Genomic DNA, 24,562 nt, shown 5'->3' on the forward strand with positions numbered 1-24,562 from the left:
GCTATTCGTAAGACTTGCTTAGAAATTTAGCTTGGACAGAACCCGAACTTCTTCTGAGCTTAAAAAGTATCTGGCAGAGCTTATTAAAACATTGAGTTTCCCCTCTTCTAGAAGGGATCAGAGGCAAAAGAGCCATCTAGAAGGCTGCTTCTTTTAGTACTGCCACTTTCTGAGAGAAATTCATAGATTGATGGAAAACTCATTCGAATGTCATCTCCAAGCATACAGAGGAAAAGAAGGTTATCAGGAGTAGTCAACATGGATTCACCAAGGGGAAATAATGTTTGACCAACCTGATAGCCTCCTTTGATGGCATGCATGGCTGGGGAGATGAGGGGAGAGCAGTGGATGTTGTCTACCTTGACTTCAGCAACGCTTTTGACAGTGTCCCACAACATCCTCATAGGTAAGCTCAGGAAGTGTGGGTTGGATGAGTGCACAGAATTGAGAACTGGCTGGATGGCAGAGATCAGAGGGTTGTGATCAATGATGCAAATCTAGTTCATAGAATCATAGAATCCTAGAATAGTTTGGGTTGGAAGGGAGGCCTGTAGCTAGTGGTGTTCCCTGTGGGTCAGTACTGAGTCCAGTCTTGTTTAACCTATTCATCAACGACCTGGATGAAGAGATTGAGTGTATCCTCAGTAAGTTTGCTGATGATACAAAACTGGGAGGAGTGGTTGATATACCAGAAGGCTGTGCAACCATTCAGTGAGACCTGGACAGGCTGGAGGACTGGGCAGAGAAGAACCTGATGAAATTCAACAAAGGCAAGTATAGAATCCTGCACCTGGGGTGGGGGCAGACCTGCTAGAAAGCAGCACTGCGGAGAAGGACTTGGGAGTCCTGGTGGACAACAGGCTGACCATGAGTCAACCATGTGCCCTTGTGGCCAAGAAGGCCAGCAGTATCCTGGGATGCATTAGGAGGAATGTGTCCAGGAGGCCGAGGGAGGTTATCCTCTCCTCTGCTCTGCCCTGGTGAGGCCACATCTGGAGTACTGTGTCCAGTTCTGGGGTCCCCAGTTTAAGAAGGACAAGGAATTACTGGAGAAAGTTCGGAAGAGAGCTACAAAGATGATTAGGGGTTATGAGGAAAGACTGAGAGAGCTGTGTCTGTTCAGCCTGGAGAAGAGAAGGCTGAGAGGGGATTTCATTTATACTTATATATATAATGACAGGATGAGGGGCAGCAGGCACAGGCTGGAGCATAGGAGGTTCCATCTGAATATGAGGAGAAACTTCTTTACTTTGAGGGTGACAGAGCACTGGAACAGGCTGCCCAGGGAGGTTGTGGAGTCTCCTTCTCTGGAGACATTCAAAACCCACCTGGACACATTCCTGTGCGATCTGCTCTAGGTGAACCTGCTTTAGCAGGTGGGTTGGACAAGGGATCTCCAGAGGTCCCTTCCAACTCCAACCATTCTGTGATTCTGTGATTGCTTTTCTGACCTTTTTGATGTTACCAGATTAATACAATATTGGAGCAGATTTGTGATGCTAGTGGTGTGAAAATCCTGATGGGATTTGTTGCCTTATCTTCCTGTTCCCTGGGGTTTTTTTGTTAGAACTTGCTGTTCTCTAGTTTAGCTTTAGGATTTATACATAATATATACTGACACAATAAGAATCTCTCTATTGCTAGTTCAGTTGCTGAAAGACAATAGCACACTCTTTATTTGTTATATCTCTCTAACATTTTTCACATTTGAGGTTACTGTCAAGCTGACTTTTGCAGCTGCTGTCCTACCAGGGACATACCAGTGGAAGGCAAGAAACCCTTAATATCAGGTGGCATTTCATTAGCATGCAAGAAGTCAAGAAAATTCAGTCATTGAAGGCACCAGAATCATGTCTGGATTTGAAAATTGCACTGATCATGTGTGTTTTCTCCAACTTTGAGAGGGAAGACTAAGGAAGGTGAGGCAGTTCTACCAGCTATAAATAAGCTCAAACTAAAATCCCACATCCCATTCGGAAAACAAGAAACAGGATGAACAAGGCTTCAGTACTGCCACCTAACTCACTTCAATTGGTTCCTTATGTAGGAGCAGTTGCATTTATACAGTCCTAAAATGACAATCGGCCCTTTGAAGGCAACTGCGAGGCTGCTGTGGCCCCCGGTGAAAATAAGTTGGACACCCCTGATCTAGAGCAACCTGATCTGACTGAAGATGTCCCTGCTCACTGCAGGGAGGTTGGACTAGATGGCCTTTAAGGTGCCTTTCAACCCAAACTATTCTACAATTCTGTGGTTATCAAAAATGCATTATAAACTACACAATACTGCTGATGATGTTTAAAAGAGTCATGGTTTTCTGGTTTATAACTGCCTGAGGCACACTCTTCTGAGTAGGAAATAATTACTCTTTAAAAGTCAAAACCTGTCTTCTGTTGCAGATATGTGTGATATATATCCTTGTTTCTGAGGAATATTATTAAAATGTAGATTACTTCACAAAAATCCCATAGTTTGGATGTTGATTCTGCCACTGAAATCAATAAAATTGTGATGTTTTTTGTTTTATCAGAAAGAGTGATGAAATTTAACCCCAACTTAAAAATCAGTCTTAGCTATGCCTTTAATAATGAAGGGTGCAAAATATCAGCACAAGTTCCTGCAAAGATATGCAGTTTATTTGCACAAGAACACAAAAATCTCTGGTTTTATATCCCCAGAGAAACAAGGTGCTAACCCTGGAGGGATGGTGGAAGAAGAATGTGGCAAATTCCCCAAACCAGAAAATTCTTATTTAATGCAAAGCAGTTTTGAAATCGTCTAGAATTTCGTACTTGTACCAGATGGTTCAGATACCAAGTAAACCTGCAGAGAAAATAACTTTATTACCTACTTCACATTTGAAAATGTGGGATCACCTTCAATACATAGATTTTTTTTTTCTCTCTTAGCTAAACAGTTCTCATGCATTCTGTGTGGCAGACAGTCTCTTAAAAAAAACTTTGACAGTGTTTTTTGTATTTCTAGGTCTACGGTGGCCCTGATTTCTTCTCTCCTAGACTAGCCCAGCTATGTGTTTCAAGATCGGCACAGAACCCACTGCGAGTCTCTACTACTGGCAATTCAGCCGTTGTCCGTTTCGAGACAGGTGCAGCAGTGACAGGGAAAGGTTTTAATGCCACCTGGCAAGAAAATCCGGATGGTGAGTACCCTGATTCATACCAGCACAAATTCAGGAAGTCTGAGATCGTGAATCAGCCATGCAAGCATTTAAAGTTGTCAAACAGCACAGCACTGAAAACTGAAGGAGAATTTGGGTGTTACTGGTTTTGTTAACACTAAGAGATGCTGAAAAACACACAGAGGAAAAAAGCGTCTAACTAGCTAGAATCTAGGCCTATTTATGTGTTTTGTAATTGTCAACCTTGTTGGAGTTTCTTCTCTACATAATTAATCAAGACATCCCTGTAATCAAAAAAGAACATTTGCAGGCTAGCAGTTCTCCCCAGACACTCCTTTATTAGCTGAATAATGCTTTTGGTTTTAAACTGTAAACTGAAAAATATCTGAGAATGTGGTTTAACTTGGAGAACTCGGTGGACTCCAAAAATATTTGGAGTGATTAGCAAGTACTTGAACTCTGTAGGGTTCATCCATCCCCCATGTGATTATTTGTTCAAAGCCTTGCTGGTAATCAGTAAAAGAAGAGATATGCTTAAAAGACCTAGCCATATATCTCTACATGGGAGTTCTTATGAAAAGGCCAGTTATTGGAAAATAATTGCAATGAAAGGCAGATTTTAATTCTTGCAGAGTTGCTTGGTTGAGCACACTGATTCATTAGTTTGTCAAGGTTTATATTTCTCTGTTCTTGCAAGTTTTGTGAGAAAGGCGGACAATTTTTTTTTAAATAAAAGAAGTCTACCATAGTCCTTCAAATTAATCCCCTTCTGAGATCTTATTTTTTCTACTTAGGCCCCCTGAAGCTTTCTCATCCCTTTACAGCATCTTGCCTGTTGTACTCCAACCCCATTCTAGCCTCTAAAATACCCACTCACAAGAATGAAATAACAGTATAGTTTTTATCCTTCCAGCAGGCTGCCTCCATCTATAGCAGCCTCAATGTCTTTCTGTCACCCTCCTCCATCCCTTTACAACATATAAAGTCCATTTGTTTGTGTTATTCCTATTGAAAGCCCTGGCACTTCCGGCGCAGGATCCATCATTCCAGGCTGTTTAGATATTCATGAGCACTGGAGACATTCTGGTGAGGGTGGAGTCCTCAGGAAGCCCTCAGCTGCTTGGGAAGAGAAGTAGAAACTTGAGGTTTGCGAATTTTGTACTGCATGTGGGGAAAGCAGAGAGCCTGGCTGTTTGGATATTTCAAAAATAGTTTTCTCACCGCCATGCTCAGCTAGGCCTAGTCATTGCTCTCTCAGTATGCTAGGTCTATGGCATTCATCTGAATGGTATTTTTGATTGCTTTTACAATATCCAGGATAGAGGAATACCAGCACTAACGCTTCAGCCTTTACAACATCTACTGCCAGCCTGGGGCTAGAAAGAAACATTACTCACAAACATTGTTGTTGCATATTCACCAATAATGATAATGTTATATTTTCCTGATAGTAATTTCATTGATTTTTGTCGTGGACAGGACACTTCAACAGTTGGAGCACTCATATTACAAAAGTTTAATGTAGAAAATATAAAGATGGAAGTGTTCTTCCCTTAGTTTAAAAATATAGGTGGAATCTTGCTAAGCATAGAAGAGCTTCTGATTAAAACTGATTATGTCTTTTTTTCAGGCTGTGGTGGTATTTTCCAAGCTACCAGTGGGGAAATCCATTCTCCAAACTACCCTCAACCCTATAATAACAACACAGATTGTTCTTGGGTTATTCAAGCTGACTATGGCCACAGAATCCTACTGAACTTCACGGATTTTGACACTGAAAATCACCTTTCGTGTAACTATGACAATGTTGCCGTAAGTAACAACAGAAATTTCAAGTTTCCTCACTGAGCCTGATGAAAAACTTGCAAAAGAGAAAGCTTACTGTGCAACCTAGGCTGCAGTTGGTTTCAGACTGGTGGTTGTTTAGTCATATTTATTCACTGATGAACTAAGGCTTAAATTTACAGATGAATAGTTATGGTCTAGTTCCCTTTGCTTTATCAAAGAAACAAGCTTCACAAATGTATTTCTGCATTCTTCCAGGTTCCCACTTTTATCTGGGAGGATCTTTTCTTGGCAGTAGTGCATGCTGCATCCTGGCACCATGTTTTTCCTTTCGGTGGTGTGAGTTGGAGTTACTACTGCAGGAATAACCTCTTACATAGATGGCTGTGATGATGATGCCCTTTCCCATTTATAGTGCAGTTTACCACAGTTTGCTCCAAGCCGTAGGATGGACTGTTCACATATATAATAGATTGCCCACACTCTGTTACAAGCTCAGAGAGAGGGAGGTCTACATCCAGAGGGAACTGTGGCCGGCTGGTTTTCTTTATGTATACACTGTGTATTCAGGTGCTCCTCAGCTGTCTGTTTAATTGCTTCATTAGAGCCACTGCTCTCTTAAAAGCTTCATAATGCTGTTCATTTGTGAGCTTTTATTGATGTCACGGAAATTCAAGTTGCTGCTCTATCAGTGCATGACAACAAAGAAATCTCCACTTGGTCTTTTGGGAGCAGGGATATGAAATCCTGACCCTTGACGTCAGATTGCACTTCACTCAGTACAAAAGCATATGTGATCAGGACCAGTTGGATAAAGCACAGTGGCTGTAGCCCAAAATCCAGCTTTCCTCTCCTTGATAAACTGTCATTCACAAACAACTCAATTTGGCATGGACCGAGACTCTTTTGAAAACAGCACCAGTTTTAACAGTGTTGCCTCGTAAAGCTTTTTTGTACTGAACTAGAGAAAAGGAAATGTGTCCCTATCTTACTGAGCAGAACTGAAGATTTCATTTGGCCACAGAATGTCTTTTCACAAGGACTGTTCATTTTTTTTCCCGGTTCTAAAGCATACAGAAATATGGCTATGTCTTTTTATTTGAATTGTTTAACTACATCAGTGAGATCACTGAAAAGGAGAATCTATTGGAAAAAATTCCAATTCTTCTGTGATATCACATAGGAATAGAAAATCATATTTCTGAACAGAAACACAGGTCATCTGAAATGACAGTACTGATAAAAATTTTTTTAAAAAAATCACAAATTAAGGGCTAAATTCTAAAAAGACCTGGTATACAAGTTTCTCTTTTAAACCTGATGCCAGTAGATGTATGTACTTATCTAAACACGTTGCAGAGCACTCAGCTCCATGAGCTCCTTGCAGTTACAAGCACAACTCCCATTACCTTCATGAGCCAGATTTAGACACTGGGATTTTAATCACTGCAAGGCACTGGTCCATCCATTGTCAGAGGAGATGGCTGTGGCAGAGTTCTTTGCATGAACAGAGTTTGCAGACTATTGCGGTACAGTAACTTGCTTTTTCCTCTGTTGCCATATGAGTTGTTTGCTTCTGGTTTTGGTTTTTTTGGTGGTTTTTCTTTTTGGGAGGGGGTGGGTGAAGGAGGAAGTTGCACATCAGCCCTAGCTGTACAAACACAACTGAAGCAGCACTGTGAGCAGGGAGGGAGATTTAAATGTGGTGTAGGCATCAGTCACTGCCCATCAGGTGGAGGGTGGTTTGAAAATGGATGAGGAAGAATGCTGGTTTGAAGTCAAGAGAAAATGAAGGGCTCTGAGGCTCTGGTGTATGAGGTGGAAAAGAGCTCTTCAGTGCCAATTTAAGAGGATCAGCAGGACAAGAAAGAGTGGATGGGATTTCTTTATCTATCTAGTATGTCAATAAACAGAAAATCACTTATTACCAACACCTGGATGTGATTTGTGTTCATCTAATTCCAAGGCTTGCTATATGCCTCATACTGTAATAGGAGAGCAGAATGAGGGGACAAAGGGTACCTGGGAATATATAAGTAGATGTCTGACTATGAATGGTTTAGGAATTGCATTCTAAAATCTGTGTAAATGGAAAATATGGGCAGCTAAGGAAGCTGGTGGGTCATTTTTTCTCTGTAATATAGAACAACTACTGTATGAGTAACACAGTGGTTACACCCTTTTCTTAAATTTTTACTTATCTTTATGGATTTTATTTGCTCTGTGACTTCTCCTGGGGCTTCCCTCCACCCTTGAATGTACTAATGGCCTTTTCCTTCATCTTTCCACTTCAAGACCAAAACATTTTTCCCTGCGCTATGACTCGAGATTTTTTTTTTTTTTAAATATTTCTACCATAATGTCCTTTCTATGGAGAACACATAAAGATGATTCCCCCCCTCCCCCCTAATGTTTTCCATTGCACATTTGTTATGTGAGCAAAATGGAGGGAGGGAAAATACTCATCTCTGCTGCTTCTTGGCTATGCTGCAACTCCAAAAACTCAGTGTGTTTTTCGGTTCTGCTCAATGACTTCACATGTGAATCAAAGCACAGATCTGGGTTCAGCCAAATTAATTCTAAGTGGGTAACAGTAACACACGGTGTAACTGCTCTGAGCTCCCTCTAGAGTCAATGGATGGAGTGCGCCTAGAGCAGTCCAGGCCACCAAAAAGTGCATTCTTAATTCACTTAGCTACCTCAATTTAATTGATTCCTTGGTTTCTGTGCCTAAGTTCTGTACCTTATCTTTCTCAGAGCAGATGAATATCTGTTTATCTGATAAATGAGGATGTATAGCCTTTATTTTTGTTGATCTCAAATATAACTTGGTTATATTCTGTAGAAAGCATGAGATCTTCGAGAAGACTTTTTTTGCTGTCACGGTCACCATACACAAGAAATAAATTTTTAATTTCTCTTTGTGTAGCAGCCCACTTCTATCTGGAGAGTGTTTCTTTCAACAAACAAATTTGGTTTTTTTGAAGGAAAATAGACTGAAAGAAATAGTGAGTGCACTAATGCCTTCATTTTTTTCCCATTTGTTTAACCAGTATTGTATCTGACGCTACACCAGCAGTGTAGGTCAGCAGGAGTTTCAAGTATTTGGAGACTCGAGGAGGACGTGCCTTGGAAGGCAGAGCTTGTAGCACAAAGGCCTGAAAAGGGGAGGGAGAAATAGTTTGTTCTTTTCAGTGGATTTGATTAAGTAAATGTTATTTTTCTCTCCTGTTGCAGTATAACATGTAGTATATGAGAATATAGAAATGTAAGCCTCTGGGAGCTGGAGAGGAGATATGACTTCATTTATTCCAGGTGCTGGCAGACAGGATATTCCAAGAGAGGACAGCTAGAAATATGTGGAGGTTTTATGGCTCAGAAAAGAAAAATTATCTTATTTTTGTCATAAGCTTTTGCAAAATGCAGAACACATTTGAACACGAACGCAATGAGTCACACAGTTATGTCCATTGCGGAAAGGGAAGAGCAAATTTCTGCTATACACAGTGCAAATGAAAACTAGGTTTTTAAGTAAGTAGATGCGTTGTTTTCCTTCACTCTTGCAGCCACAGAAATGCATTTCTCAGATGTTTTCAAAATACCTTTAAGAAGCTGCAGAGAGACACAACTCTTCCCTGAACTAGTGTGTGAATATCATGGTTTCTGATCTAGATTCAAGACTGAAATCCTCCCTATAAAATAGTATAAGCTAATAAATAGCAGGTGAGCAAAAAATGATACAGCCATGCAATATGCACATGTTACTGTTCCTGCTTAACTTGTAGCTGCCACAACTCTTAAGAGTTGCTGCTGTATCTCACTAATGCTTATGCTGAACTGTTCCTTGAATCAGATTTTTAGCAAGTGTAAAGGAATTATTTCTGGGTTTCTGAAAGAGGTGGCAGTACTAACCTTCAAACAAGCTGCCCAGAAACAGCAAATACACTTGATTTAGAAAACATTCCTCTGACTTCATGCTCTTCTCTCAGTATTACCACAGAAAGACTTCTTTATTCCAGAAAGCTCTTGGAATGAAATGACTACTTAGTCTCTTATGTTACTCATCCTTAATATCTTCCCAAGTGACAGAGCTCAAGTACTAGAGTCTCACAACAGCCCATGTGTCGATGGTCATATCCTCAGCTGTGCAGAGGGACACAGAGCCATCAAAACCAGCAGTTTACATGAACTGCAGCCAAACCCTCTCTCTATGCTCCGTCAATGCAATGCTTATTCTCAGTTCTAGCACTCAGATAAAATCCTTTCACTACTGTCTAGGGAAAGACAGTGCCTTAATTCCTAAGGGCTATTTTGTTAGTCATTACTTTTTTCACATTCCATGGTTTGTGTTTTTTTAACTCCAGGCAGTCTGATTTATATACAGAACATATGTGCAGAGGAAGAATGAACACTGCATGCTATGTATTAAAGGGCTGATTGTGGCAGGATGCCAAGAGGGGAGAAAAGATTAAATGGATGGATATTTTGGGTCTTTTTACCAGGTACTCATTTTTTACAGAAACTGCAGTACACTTAATACTCTGTCACAAGGTCCCACAGAGCTGGCTAGTGTCATAGGCCCAAGGGAAAAGGTTTAATTCATGAATACAGCACTGGCTATGTTGGGCATGTCAGTGGATTAAGCAGGAGTTTTGTCCTCTGTTTCTCAGCTCTGAGGTTTAGTTGAGACCTTTCTCTCAACTACTGTTTCATATATTTTTTCACTAATGTGCTCGAAGACCTTTGAATACTGGAAGCAAAAACATTGCACTGTGTTATACAGTCTAGTTAGAAATTTTTAATTCATTGGCGTTGCATTGCACAGACTTGCTGGAATTAGAGGCATTTTGAAGTAAAAGAAGACGTTAAGTACGTTTCTTCTAACTCAATGGCATTATTTTGCCCAAAGTGGGCTTTTACATAGCTTCTAACATCCTAGCACCTGAATATTTTCCACTCCTCCTATCCATACTTTTATCCATATTTTTCTCCATTTTGCTATAGGAAGTAGAGTCACAGGTTATATTAAATGACATGCCTATGGTAATGCAGGACGTTAATGCTGAAACAGGAACTGAATTCAAATTGGGTTGGTGCCCATTAGCACAAAGGCTCTTCCTCTGTGGGTCGTGCAACTACTGGTGGCTCCAGGGCTCCTCACTGCTGAAACCAGGCACAGGGGCTCTGAGACTGGCCCATGGCTCCAAACACAGCAGGAACAAATCGCATCTGCTGGGGTGCAGGGAAAGATTAGTGGGACACCGCGACTGTGGCTATTTTTCTTTCTCTGTAGTTCCTCTTGTTATAATTTTGATGTCACTTAAACTAGTAACTTGTTGGTTTTAACTTCGTTATCCTTTTCTTCCTGATTGTGAAACAGAGAGGAAGGAAAAAAATTATCAGCTGTAGGGGACAAAAGAGAAGGAAGGCATTTGTGGTAAAACTAAAAGTGAAGTTTTGTGAAACCATCTTTGCTTTCTTCCTCCTAACTTTTTTTTACTTTACCCTCTGCTTACATAACACTTAATATATATGTGTGTAATTCAGTACCCTAAAGCATAAATATAGATATAAAGCATAGATATATGGACTCTGATCCTTGATGCTGGGTACATGTATCTAAAACCCATAATCCTAGTGTCTTCTCTTTTTATATGGAGTCATAGCTCCCACTGGTGCACTAGCTACATGTTAGGACCAATTTAGAAGTCTTTACTGAGGCAAGATGTAGGGTTTAACTGAATGAAAGCTACATGGGAACTTCCATTAGCCATTAACAGAAAACAATAAATGTGTGGGGATATCTGGATTGTTAAAATAGAGTTGCTTCCATACCAGATACACACAGGGGAAGATGGTTACTTGATGCATCTTTGTTATAAAGGTTACAGTAGCTTTGGCCTGAAATACATACATTTTTTTTGAAACGGCCATGGAATTAAGATAAGCAACACATAGTTTTTTTGCACTGCCCATACCAGGGCTGTATCAGGATCAAAATGTATGAAACATAAGAAAAGGAATGAAATAAAAGTCTTCTCAATACTCCTATTGAAACCAAATACTTTGTCTGATCTTTTTACAACAGGTATTTGATGGTCCTAGCAGTGAAGCACCACTTCTTAGGAAACTCTGTGGAACACAACATCCTCCTCCTATCATATCCTCCAAGAATGTGATGTACATCCGACTGCGCTCTGATAGACCCATCCAGCACAGGGGCTTCAGTGCTCGCTTTACTGAGGGTAATTTCGTCATTTCCTTTAATGCGTATTTTTCTAGTCACTGCTTTGTTTGTATGGGACACAATCTCTTAGCACAGCTGATAACAGGAAGTATTGTTTCTGCACATGCAGCATACCAGTGTCTATCTTTAACAGGACTGAATTTTTCCATATTATAGAGTAAAGAATTTAAAATCTAAGGATCATCTTAGATACTTTGATTGGAGAAAAAATGTACCTTTTCTAGCACAGCATCTAGTACACATCAGTTGCCTTTTATTCAACCTCCCTAGAGGGTTAGCTACCCATAGCTGTCCTGAGAAAAATGTGTAACTGGCAGTTTCCACAGATCTAGTGACAACATAACATTTTACATGTCTATCCATGCGCATGAATCTGAAAAGCTGTAAAAGAATTGTGTGTCATGCTGTTGATGAAGTCCATGGATTCAGGCCTGCAAACCCTGCCAAACATCAACAATCCAAATTGTGGAAGACTAATTGGTATTTTACATTGTTTCCTTTTTAATGAAAAATGGCACCAACTGAGCAGAATTTTTCATGAGATTACTTTCTATTTGATGATTGGTGATTTTCTTTCATTTTTTCACAATAACTTTGGAAACATATTTCCTTAAAATATAGCCGCTCAGTTTTTGCAAAGAAAATTCCTCTCTCTCATTTTCTTCTTAGGATGCTTTTCACTATAAACTAGTACTTTTCTTGGACTTTTTTTAAAATTTGAAAATATTGTGAAAAATATTGTGGTATCTAACTCCCCACCCTGCCGTTTAAAGCAGTTGTCTGTTGAACTCGGGTCTGGGGGTTTTGTGATGAGTCAGTGTGAAGGCAGGTCAGCACTCAGCACCATTAGCTGAAGTTACACAGTCAGCCAAGCTCTTGCACACGTGCAACAATTCACACAATTGCAGTTTTACTGACGCAGGTCACAAGAGGATCATGCCAATGCAATGTGATGCCATTCTTGAGCACTGGAAGGTTCTGGACGGTTTCTTATGATTTCTTCCTTCCTGGTTGCCAACACAGGCAAATGATCAGAGAAAGGGGTGCATGATTACACTACCCTGAAACCAAGTTATTTTAGCCCCAATATTGCTCTTCTGAGCTGATAAAAATGAGATGTCTGTTCCCAAGTCACTCTGGCTTCTCTCAGGTTGCCAGCCATGTGCAGCATGGCCTGTGGATCCAGGTCTAGAAAGTGCACATGGTGCTGGCAGCTAGTCCTTAAGTCTCTTTTCTGAATAAATTACTGTCATGACTATTATCCTTATTTCATATTGATGTAGCACGTTACATTTTATGCATTCATTTTCACTACAGAATCTCAGATATGTGTTTTGCCTATATAAATATCTATGTGTGTATATGTGTGTGTTTCATTCTAAAGCATGTGGAAGTTTCATAGAGTCAGATGCAGTTGGGGCAGCAATTTCCTCTCCTCTGTATCCTGCCAAATACCCAAACAATCAGAACTGCAGCTGGATTATTCAGGCTCAGGAACCATGTAAGTAAAAACATCTTTTATAGTTAGCTGGGATGACTAACATCCTCATCTTCTTTTCTGTAGTAACAATACAAAATTCCTCCTTTATTTCTCTAGGAAGTTCTGCATCCTGGTAGTGGGAAAGTGTGACTTTCCTAATCTGCCCTACGTCTCATTTTATTGTAGATTTAGTGCATAGTGAGGAAAACAGTTTACAGCTTTGTTATCTTAGCTGATTTACTGTGACCCAAGTATTGCAATTATAAATGAGGTATTGAATGCTACATGAATTTGCATTCATGTCTAAGGGTTTATATATAATTAAAGCACTTGTATTTAGCTGACCTTATTGTGGTCTGGATTTTTCAAGCTAATGTGTTAGATCGAGTCTATGCTGTTAGCATAAGAAAATTAAATTATAATAAAATAATGAGAAAAGGTACAGAGGAATTTAAATTTAAAATACAAATAAAACAGAATATAAATAAACTGGTCTTGTATACATAGATATACCCTCAGATGTTCCTGTCTAATTTTAGATTTACAATGATCATAAAACACCAAATATTTTTCCATTGGAGAGCAGTATTCCCTTTAATACCCAGTATTACCTTTACATGGTTTAAGATTACTAAAAAATATTTGCAGTTGGGTAATAGTATCCTAGTAACATAATTTAAAATAAATGTTTGTTTTTAATAGCAACTACTGAACTTCAGTTGTTTATCTGATACTTAGCCATTGTTGTTAAAATCATAGAATGTTCTAACCACATTTATAAGTTTATCTTGCCAAGTTATAAAATGGAAATCAATTTGCCAAAGAAAACACCAAAACAAAGATCAGGAGATAAGCAATACTTTTTTTTAGCATAGGTTCTCATACAGATATGTGAAACGGGCATCATCAAAGCTGTTCCTCACTCACACAACATTTATTTTTTTAAAGACAATATTTTCATGGATCCAGGTTGAAAACTCAGACTTAACTGTTGTCTCCTGATTTACATCAGTGTAAGAGACTAGAAAAATGCTGAACAAGAAGCAGTCTGTGCATGCAGTGACTCCCTCCCCTGCCGCCAGGACCACCGCACACCACACGTTGCGGGTACACGTGGCTGCGATGTGCCACTCGCACAGGGCACAGCCATGTACAATAGATGTAACCAGTGGCGAAACACCGCAGAGTTTCTGCTCTGCTCTTACCGAGAAGGCCAACAAGTCTCCTGCTCTTGCCACCCACTGTGTTTTTCCTTTTTGCTTTGTATCCTGAGGACCTGCCTTGATAGCTGTGATTGATTGACCGGCCAGGACACAAAAGATTGCAGAGCACACGGGCACTGCAGCTGAACACCAGCCAGTGGCACCCTGCTGAATGCAGCGCCTGGGTCCATGTCTGTCATTTCGCATTATTCTACCTAATTAATTGTAGCCCAGTGAGAAGCAAAATATTTGTGTCAAATTCCGGCTTGGTCAATGTGGGAGAAAACTTAGTTATCATCTAACTTGTGAGACCCTTTCTGATCCGCTCAAACTGCACAGGAGCTCTAAGTCCAGGAGTAACTACTGTCACAGACTGGTGTTGAGGACAGCCTCTCTTCTTCCAGTTGGGACTTCATCTTTGTTCATATTGGACAAGCAGGAGCAATACAAGAGACAAAAATACCCTGAGTCAGAAATCCTCTTTTTCAGGACGTAGCCTGCAGTCCAAGGGTGTGGAAAATCCAATTCTGCACAAATATAGCTGAGAGTAGTTAATGATCCTTTAACCAGTCCAATTGATGTATGTGGAATGTTATAAAACTATGAAAGAACCAGCTCTTTCTAAGCCTGGAGCAGGGCAGCATCAATTCACATTTTGTCTGGATCTGTGGTATAGATTTCAAAGGGACAGAAGGTCACAGATGTGTAGAATAAGCTTTGTTTCTGATTATGTGTAAATCTTCCATGTTGTATTTGCTGACACTTTTAGTATATAATGAAGCTCTTCAGATATTAGGAAATTTATATTCATGTGTATATATGATATTAAATCCTAGACTTCTAATGTCAATTGTACTAGAAGGTACTGAAATATGAAGAGATTTACGAGGACCTTTGCATCAAGTTCACACCATGTATCAGGGATTAAACTACTTCAGATGTTATTCTTTATAGGGACAAATTTACTTCAAGAGAGAAAAGATGGTACATTTGTTTACGTGTAATTATTTCTCTGTGAAATGCTCAACTTCTTTTAAAGTTTTTACTCTTTGCTGTTGCCAGTCAACCACATCACACTCTCATTCACTGACTTCGATATTGAAAACAATAGACGAAACTGTACAACGGATTTTGTGGAGATTTTGGATGGGAATAACTATGAGGCTCCTCTTCGAGGTATTGTACTTTTCCCATGTTTACTTCATATATAGAACCACACCCAAGGTGCGCAGGAGCAGGTTTTCTGCGTGTGTCCTCCTGTTTCATGGATTTTCTCTGACAAAGGAAGCTCCTTGGCCAGTCTGGCCAGAGGAGTCTGGGGGTGGAGGATAAGTTTTCAATGTGAATGGCACAGTCCTCCCAGGCTCTGACTGTATTCCTACCAACCTGCAGTTTGGAGGTGACTCCAGCTGCCTTTTCCTTCCTCCCTAGCTGAACAATATTGGGAACCAACCAATTCAGTTTAAACTGAATTCCCAGTTCACTGTACAAAAACCTAACATAACCCACACTCATAAGTAGAGTCCACACTAAACATAGGTGAAGAAAGCTTCAGATTTCTGGGAGGAGAAAATAGATTTTTCCTCAAGGCCTGAAAAGCCTGATTTTCTGCTTGTTCCAGAATTTTCTACAGCTTTCTCCCAACATCTCTGTCCACAGCCATCAACTTGAAGTGGCAGGAGCAGTCTGGAGCAGCAAAATTCAGTGTTTAAACTGCCAGGAAGCCATGAGAGAGCTTTGGCCACAGGGTGGTCCTGACTCCCCTCACATCCCCAGAGTTGCCTCAAATTCTTTTCTGGGAAATTCAGAATATCTGTGCCTGATTATGCTCTCCCTTATTCTACTTTTGTATATGCTCTCTTGGCAGGAGTGGACTGTACTCAGTTTAAATGGTTCGTAACTAAGAGCAGAATTCATTTTTTTGGTCTCCTACTTGGCTTTCACTTGACAAGAGGACCAGGTTACTAGCTGCTATCTTTGTTTTTGCTGTCAGATGCCTTTCTGCTAGATCATGATTCATATTCCTAATCCCCACGTTACAATCCATTACATGAGAACTGGTCTGTTATTCGTCACTTGTTTTTTTTCATCAGAAACCAATTGAGTGAAATGGAAACTACTGTCAGATATATTTTATGGGATTTTTTTTTTTTTTTCCAATTAGGCTGTAATTTATGGATAGAGTGAACACAAAGGAGCTCAATGACAGAATAGCCAGTGACTAGGGTGTCTGGAGTGCAGGAGGTTCTTCCTCTGTTAAAAAAAAGTTGCCACTAGAGTTGAGTTCTGTGCTAATGAAACTGAGTATTTCATTCTTATGTAGATTGAATTGACAACTGCAGTTGTTGCAAGAAATGTTACTCCTGGTTGCTGTTAGGCATTAACACCAAATCAGCAATAGCAATTACCTGCTTAACACCCCTTCTTTTCTCTCTGGCTTGCTCTCTTTCAGGCCGTTACTGTGGCACTGCTATACCACATCCTGTCACTTCTTTTGGTAATTCCTTGGTGGTGAACTTCATCTCCAACAACAACATTAATGCCAGAGGCTTCCATGCCACCTATGTTGCATCATCATCATGTAAGTCTATGTGACAGGTGTTGCTACCTTATGCCTCCAACTTTTAAGAAAAAGAACAGATCCTGTATCTCTGTCTCTCTGACATTCCCTCTTTAAACTTCTCCTATTGCCCTTCCTCTTTTTTGGCCAAGGTCTCAGCAAGTATATCAACAAGCTAAAGAACAAGTAGACAAGGAGAAATGCTCTCTTCATTAGCAAATGCTCTGGCTCTGCCAAGGTTTTTTTTCATGTCACCCTTCTCAAGCCTCTGCTGTCTCCTTCTTGTTGCAGCCTGCGGGGGTACTTTCCACGTGGACAGAGGAGCTTTCAACAGCCCTGGCTATCCCGAGCCTTATCCGCTCAACACCGAGTGTGTCTGGATGATTCTTAGCTCCCCTGGCAACCGGCTCCAGCTGTCCTTCATGTAAATGCATCACCAGGGGTTATTACTCATCCCTTAACAGACCTGAGAGAAGGATGGTCTGTGCTTATTAGGAAATGTAATTACCAGATGATAAAGCTGAAGTATGTTATTATAATAACTTGGAAAGAGAACACAGCAGTGGTTAGTGGCGGCTTGCAATCAGTGCTCTCCTGTCTTAGTCATTGCTTCTATTAAGGCATATACAGCATTACATAAATAGGTGCTTTATTGTTTGAGCAACATGGGATGCTGAAGAAGCCAGTTTTCACTCACTTATAAACAAGAAAAGGAAATTTAGCATTGCTCTGCCTTTTTTTTACAAAGGAAATTCCTACTATTTCCTTACTAGCAGATTCATTGTAGTATTTATTACACAGCTGAGTAGTATAAAGGGATCAGATACTCCACAGATTGTAAGGTTAGAATTGATGTTAAAGTCTCCAAAATTTCTCCAACAGTTACAGCAGTGGAGGTACAACAGGGCCTAGGAGAGTATTTGAAGGCATTTTCTTTTCCCTTCAGCAAATTAACTTTTCTTTGAAGACTTCTGACAGGAAAGTCATGCATGATCCACAGAACAATGTGGAGTCCTTTACCAGGGTCGTTTGGTTGTTCTTTAACAATGATGTGGGTTTCTGATCCTCTCAGTTTCCTGGAATCGAACAGTGGCTGCTGCCAAGAAAGAGAACACCAACCCTTTGCAAAGTTTATCAAGAATTAGCAAGAAAAGAAAAGCAATTCTGAAACCTGCATTTACAGTTAATCAGGATGTAAGGAAAATTTGCCCAGTAACATGCTGACCACATAAGGTACAATTTGTTAGGCACATAATGATTCATTAACTCAATAAAAAGGATATTCTATTCCTCCTTTACTCACTGAAGCAGAGAAAAAGAACTACAGCCTGAACACATTTTTCAAAGTATTTGCTACAAAATAATGAATAACAACTTCCCAGAAGCAAAACAGAAACCTAGTGTGAAGCAGAAACTATCAGCAGAATAAATAATTCAGTTATATAAAGTGACACTGAGTAGATGTAAACTCTTTTTCTTCAGTTACACACAGCTGAAAGGCAAGCTGAAAATATTGGGAATCATGGAGTAATTGTGTTAGAAAGCAGTATTTATTTTATTTAATTTAATATTGGAGGTTTATAAAGTTTTGTTGGCATGAGGTATTCATTTTCTTCAGCTCAGTCAGAACAGAAATGCTTGTCTTGCAATCTGAAGGTTAGCTTTAAATTAATCTGAATATATCCAGATGAGTGATTGGAACAATTTCACATCACGTGTGCACTGAACACATATGGCTATATTCAGGACTGAAGAGGAGGAGTTGTTACCAGAAAATCAGAAAATATAAATATTTGTGACATTGCTTATAAGAGGCACTCTCTGGAATCTTTACTATATATTTATAGCCTGCTTCTGAAAAATATATTGCGTTGAATCAAAGCACATCACTTAAAACATAATGGGTTTTGGTGCAATAATTCAGAATTTATAATTTGATTACTAAATCTCATTCCTTTTCTAAGGTAAAATTTGGTTTAGAAGAGTTCATAGGAATCCTCATTATTATTTTGTGTGCACCTGGCTATTTAGAGTCCAGAGATGTAGTAGTATTTTGTAATTCTGGAGAAACTGCTAAGGGATTTCTGAGCTCTGAGGCGTTAACTAGAAATGAATCTACGCCTCTGGAAATTGTTTTCTTACCAGAGAGTGTACTGAAGTAGTACAGATATAAAAGGGCTGCAAACTGATTTGTAACGCTAAAAGTATTCTCTGCGCTCAATAGATGTGCACCTACTAAATAGTCTGACCTAGACTTATATTAAAAAATCTGGTTTACGTATTAGGGGCTTTCTGTCTTTCATGGTTGTTGTTGGAGAACCAAGAAATATTACAACCCTTTAAAAACTATAACTTTGTAAACTGAAGCTCTGTCATGAAATAAGGGGATTGAAAGGAAAGAGCCCTGTATGAGCAGCACTGCCAGGTGATGAGCAGTGACTTCTGAGTTCTGGAGGGTTTTGTTGCTGCCTTCTTCTGAACTGTGGTGATGGAAATCCAGCTACAAGGGGATTTGTGGCCTTGCAGGGCAAACTCTGAAGTAGGTGCCAGTCATATGCCTGTTAATGCTCTTCTACTGCTATTGAAACAGAGCGTTTCAGCTGGAAGATAGTAGTGGCTGCACCAAAGATTACCTGGAGATTCGTGAAGGGAACAATACAGGTGTGCTGGCAGGACGATTCTGCGGGAACTCCTTGCCTTCAAATTATACATCTACTGTTGGACACATCCTGTGGGTCAAATTCGTCTCAGACAGCTCAGGCACTGCTGTTGGCTTCAGGGCCACATTCTCTCACTGTAAGTAAAAGTTATTTGGTTGGAAACTATTGTTCTTTCATAACACCTCCAAAATTATTGGAAAAAGTGAGCATTTTGCCCTGTAAAATCTATTAGAAAATGCTTGATGTCAGCAACGCTGTGCATTCACTTAAAAGTGTTTTGTAAAATATCTGCTGAATGTAAAAGGATGCTTTAAAACATGTCTGAACAGAACTCATGTATGTAAGTATATTAAGTATAATTTAATCAGAATTACACCAGACATTCTATCTTTTTGAATTATTGTAACAGACAATATTTTTTTTCAAATCGATCCCATTATCCTTCCAGAAAGAAAAAATTGCATGGATTACAGAAAATAAAATATCCTCTAATTCATTGACTGTTTTCTAACAGTTTATCACCTGATTTTCAGATTCTTCCTTTAGCAGTATTGAGCTGTGAAGATAGAAGACCTGTCTACTAAAAACTTCTGTGGCAACCCAAGTTTACCAGTTGCCTGTTAGAGTTAAGAATATCTGACCATATGTCTTTGAGTATTTAAAGACCATATTGTCATTTATTAGGCAATTGATAAATTAAGAAAAAAAAGCATGTATTTCCTAGCTTTCCATTTTGCTTTTTGAGTACAACAGTACCCATCTTCTGGATTGGATCTAGATGGCATTAACCTGAGAGCAGAATTGGAAGAAAAGGAAATGATGCCAGTTTATAGATCTAAAATTTCAAGGGACCATTGCAAACATCAGTCTGACTTGCTGCATGAACAGGCTGCTGAAGCTAAACATCCACATCCATTCTGATTATACAAGCTAAACTTCTAATAGTTTTCCTTACTTTGAGATTTTTACTACTCTTTTTCAAAAGGAATTATCAGTAGTTTAGAGCTCAATCAAATCAGAACCATTTTTCACCAGAACACACAAAGGCACTTAAAAAAATAATTTTATTATTTAATGCTTCTTGTGAAGACATGAACATGAAATAGGCGAAGTCAAGGGGGAATTCAGATGTGACATCTTCCACCTCTCCTACATATAGAACCACACATCTCAAATGGGTAATTTTCTTCAGATAAAGGCACGCTGCATCTCTCACAACAAGAAAACAATCAGATGTGCATCCTAGGACTGTCTGAGACACAAGTCTGTGCCTCACAGCGCTGTCTAGTCTTAAGTACATTAAGTCAGATGGGCTGAAATGAAAGCTGTATTCCTGGCTGGGCCCCAATGCTTCTTTTAATCTGTGTGAATAAGAGGCATTAGTTGTCTCTCTCCTGTTTTTCAGTGTATGGAAATGACATTGTGGGAAACGGAGGACAAATAGCTTCACCACAGTGGCCCAGAAGTTACCCTCACAATTCCAATTACCAGTGGCGAATAAGTGTTAATGCCTCACAAGTTATCCATGGCCGTATCCTGCAGATGGATATCGAAAATCATTACAGATGCCGTTATGACAAGCTAAAGGTGATTTAATTTTGAGAAGTTGTTTTATTTAAATTAACTTTGATAAAAATGATTAATACAGAAACCTACAAGAGGATTGGGAAGTATTTCCAAGGATCCGGTGTGGCTTATTCTTTTTGTTATGTCAGCTTTTCGATGATTATTAGCTATAGGAAGGGTTACATGCTTTTTGGCTCCCTAACAGATGTTTCCAATCTGTAAGTTTGAAACTTATTAAAAATAAGTCCACAATGGTACAATCCTGAATTTTCAAATCCAAGAATTTCAGGTCAGATACCAGGCTGAACTTTGCTCTGTGCTGGTTCAGTTGAGGATGACAGTGATAATAACATCCCAGTACCTCTGAAAATAAGGTTATTTTAAAATCCTACAAGGAACAATCTTTTACTTGCACCTTCTTTGCTCACTGGATCAATCATTTGCTGTCGGCAGTAAGAAGATCCCCCCTTCTTCTGGTTTGATTGTTTTTTTCTGTACCCTCCTGTAATACAGCCTAGACTTTTTACCAGGCTTAAAAATACAGCACACATGATGCTAAGGAAAATTGAGCAATAGAGGCAACAACTTCTTTCTGAATGTAGCTAAGCATAACTACTTATTTAACTAGGGTAAATATATTTTTTTCTTTTTTTTTTTAACCAGCTGATTCACTAATTATCCTTTTCTTTCATCTTTGGGAAAGAGAAAGTTAATACTAATTCAATATATTCAGTATATTCAATTCATTATTAATTCACTGATATCCAAATTTAGTATTAGTTAAAAAAAATAAAAAGAAAATTTTCCTTCATTTCATGTCATATTTTAACAGCAACTTCTTTCTTCTAACTCAGCCTGCCTTTCTTTGTTTGTCGCTCTGGAAGAGAAATGAGTTTCTTAAATCAGCTAGACATTCGGCGGATGTGAATCAGCCTGACCTTTAACCTGCCTCAGATCTTCAATGTAATGTTAATGTTTATTTAATATTTCCTAGCATTCTCCACTGGACATTTTTTACTGGAGGGAAATAGGTTTAAAAGGCGGCAAAAGAGAAGCATCTTTTAACCAGCCGAGAATGTGGCTCTGAAACACATAAAATGAAAAAAAATATTATTGTATATTTATTTGATAGAATTCAAAATATATGTGTTCCTCAGAGGGGAAAAGGGAATAAAAGAAAAAATAATGCCTTTTTTTTCCTACAGATTATTGTTTTTTGTTCCTCATCATGCATTCCTGAATTTGATGGCTTCTGTTCAGATCCTTCTTCTGTGAAAGCTTCACAATTAACAGTAAATAATGCAAATGGAGATTTTGTTCCATTTTTTTTGTAAGAGAGGTTTCTCTCTAACTGGGATTTGCTGAAAGATTCCTCACTTGTTTAAGGAGGGTAATTTTCTCCTTGGAAACTTGCTGAGTGTGGGGTTGATGAAAATCTGCCTGTGTGAGGAACTGCACCGTTCTCCTTCTCTACAGGTTTATGATGGCCCCGCCATTCATTCTCGTCCTATCGCAACGTACTGTGGTGCAGACCCTGCTTCTTTTGCATCCTCTGGCAGCTCGATGACAATCCAGTTCCAGTCAGATTCGACTGTGAGTGGACAAGGCTTTCTGTTGGAGTGGAACGCAGCGGATGCTTCTGCTGATACACACACCATTGCTACAGGTGGGTTTTCAGTGGGCTACGCAGTTAAAAGTGTTATAGCCAGTGATATACTGAGCTTTACTTAAGAACTCCAAACCAACTTCCCCACAAGAGAAAGCCCTGGCTATTAATGGAGGGAAAGGTTTCATTGACATTTTAATTAATCATTTTAATACCTTTTTAGAACAATTTATAGGGGCACTCAGATATACTTTTTTACAGTGTGCTAAAAATAAGCATGTTGACAGAAGGGCGTTTTTCATTACACAGTTGTTTCAGGAAAGCTAAACACTTTACATGTTTTCATGAAAAAGTATCCCTCTTGAAAGACAATTCTTAAATCACTGGCCATTGTGATATGAAACCTTTCACTATAATGCATCTCATATACGTAAATAAAGAGAATATGCTCTGTATGACCAGGTACCTCTGACAGATCTCTCGTGGAAGGAGAGAGAATATTCTTCTTGTACCATTGATTTACTCTGAGCAAGTTTGACAACAGAAAGTTAAGACTAATAGGACATAGTGCAATGTCTTCTTTTTAAATCTGAAGGCAGATTTCTGGGGAGGGAGGGACTAAGGATCCCTGGGGCTTTGCAGGACCGTGGCACTATGTAATGGGTTTATGTGCTGGGAGAGCACTGAGCCACTAGAGATCCCAGCAAAGACTCCACCTTGGTCTAAACATAGCTGGGACATCAGCAGTGGAGAAAGATAAGTACTTCAGTTTCAAGAGAGTCTAAAATTCATCATGTATGCACCATTCCTTTCTGATTTGCAACCTGTGTTAAACTGTGGTAGATGCTCTTAGATCTTTTGCTAGATATTTCTCGTGGTGAAACAGGTCACATCATTGCTGTACCAGGTAGCACAAGAACATCCTTATAAGTCAAGATTTTCAGTTTTTTCACTCCCAGTTCAAACTGAAGCAATGCTTGAAGAAACACATTCCTGTGACTACACACATCATCACTGTGTCCCCATTGTGCTTAATTATAGGACTGTCATCTTAAATTATATGAGGGGAGTGTTCAGTTTAAAAAGAAGATGCTTTCATTTTTGTCCTCTTGTGTGTGACAGGTGCATGCGGAGGGACTGCAACAGCTGAAGAAACACCTTCACTCCTCTTCTCACCGGGCTGGCCCATGAATTACAAAAATTTTGCTGACTGTGTGTGGCTTATCAGAGCTCCTGGATCCACTGTGGAGTTCAGTGTCCTGGCCCTAGACATAGAATCTCACAGCTCATGCAACTATGACAAACTTATTATCCGAGATGGTGAGAAGCCAAACTTACCCTGCTCTGACATCATGCAATAGATTCCCAAGGTCCCAGCACCTGGAATTCTCATGTCCATTGAACTTAAGCAATCTAGAAAGCAATGGGAACATGTTCTAAATAGGTATTCTTCCTCTATGCTGAGACATTGTGCTAGATAAAATAAAACTAGCAAAGTCTAGCAAAATATTTGGTGGTCTATAAAAATATTTCTCAATCTATAAGAGGTTAAAGATCTTCAAAAGCACATGCCTGAAAGTATGAGCCACAGCAAACAACAAGCAGATGTGAACGGATTTGGTTTTAACACTAATATATCTTCTTTTGATCTCAGGAGACACTAGTCTTTCTCCAGTGCTGGCCATTCTGTGTGGACGAGAACCTCCTGGGCCAATAAGATCAACTGGAGAGGCAATGTTCATCCACTTCATGTCAGATGCAAGTGTCACCGGAGCTGGGTTTAATGCCTCTTATCACAAAAGTAAGATTTGTTTCTCCTCTCTCCCAGATAAATGTCTGCCTTGATGCTAACAATAGGGTAAGGAAAGAAAAGGCTCTGGCATTTTTAACAGCTGTCCACCATCTATCTATTTAATCACACAGACTAATTATTCACATCTCATGAATACACATTAAGAAATGTCTGACTCTGCAAAAGTAAAATTTGCTATCTTCCCAGCAATATAATACAACAAAGTGTGATTCAATCAGACCAGTCACTTTCCAGAAGTAAGAAAAGTGTATGCCTAAATTTATAACAGCTCAGCTGAAGAGCGAAAGAATGCCCAACTAAGAGAGGAAAATAAATGACTCAAAGCATAGACACAAAACTGAGAGACGGATGCAGGAAGCTCTGTAAGTTCCAGCAGGAATGTCAGCAGCTTCCAGTGGCACTCCTCCCACATACACCCGGGGATGACAGCAGATTACTGAATGAGTTGAGGCACCAAGGAAGGTGTTACGATAACAATAGGCAGCCAGGGCAAGTTTTTCTGAC

At 39.5% G+C, this 24,562-nt stretch overlaps 1 protein-coding gene across 1 annotated transcript in view; it reads left to right on the forward strand.

Annotated features, from left to right (window-relative positions):
* The window catches only part of CUBN (cubilin), a 143,336-nt gene that overhangs the window by 67,996 nt on the left and 50,778 nt on the right, over window positions 1-24,562 (forward strand). Inside the window, 12 exon segments of the mRNA XM_065628711.1 lie at window positions 2,986-3,160; window positions 4,770-4,951; window positions 11,013-11,169; window positions 12,556-12,672; window positions 14,916-15,029; window positions 16,306-16,434; window positions 16,705-16,837; window positions 19,004-19,209; window positions 20,479-20,660; window positions 22,116-22,305; window positions 23,368-23,565; window positions 23,900-24,046. Of these exon segments, the coding sequence (XP_065484783.1) occupies window positions 2,986-3,160; window positions 4,770-4,951; window positions 11,013-11,169; window positions 12,556-12,672; window positions 14,916-15,029; window positions 16,306-16,434; window positions 16,705-16,837; window positions 19,004-19,209; window positions 20,479-20,660; window positions 22,116-22,305; window positions 23,368-23,565; window positions 23,900-24,046 (1,930 nt within the window).

The sequence above is a fragment of the Caloenas nicobarica genome, chromosome 2, assembly GCF_036013445.1.
Source record: "Caloenas nicobarica isolate bCalNic1 chromosome 2, bCalNic1.hap1, whole genome shotgun sequence".
Lineage (NCBI taxonomy): Eukaryota > Metazoa > Chordata > Aves > Columbiformes > Columbidae > Caloenas > Caloenas nicobarica.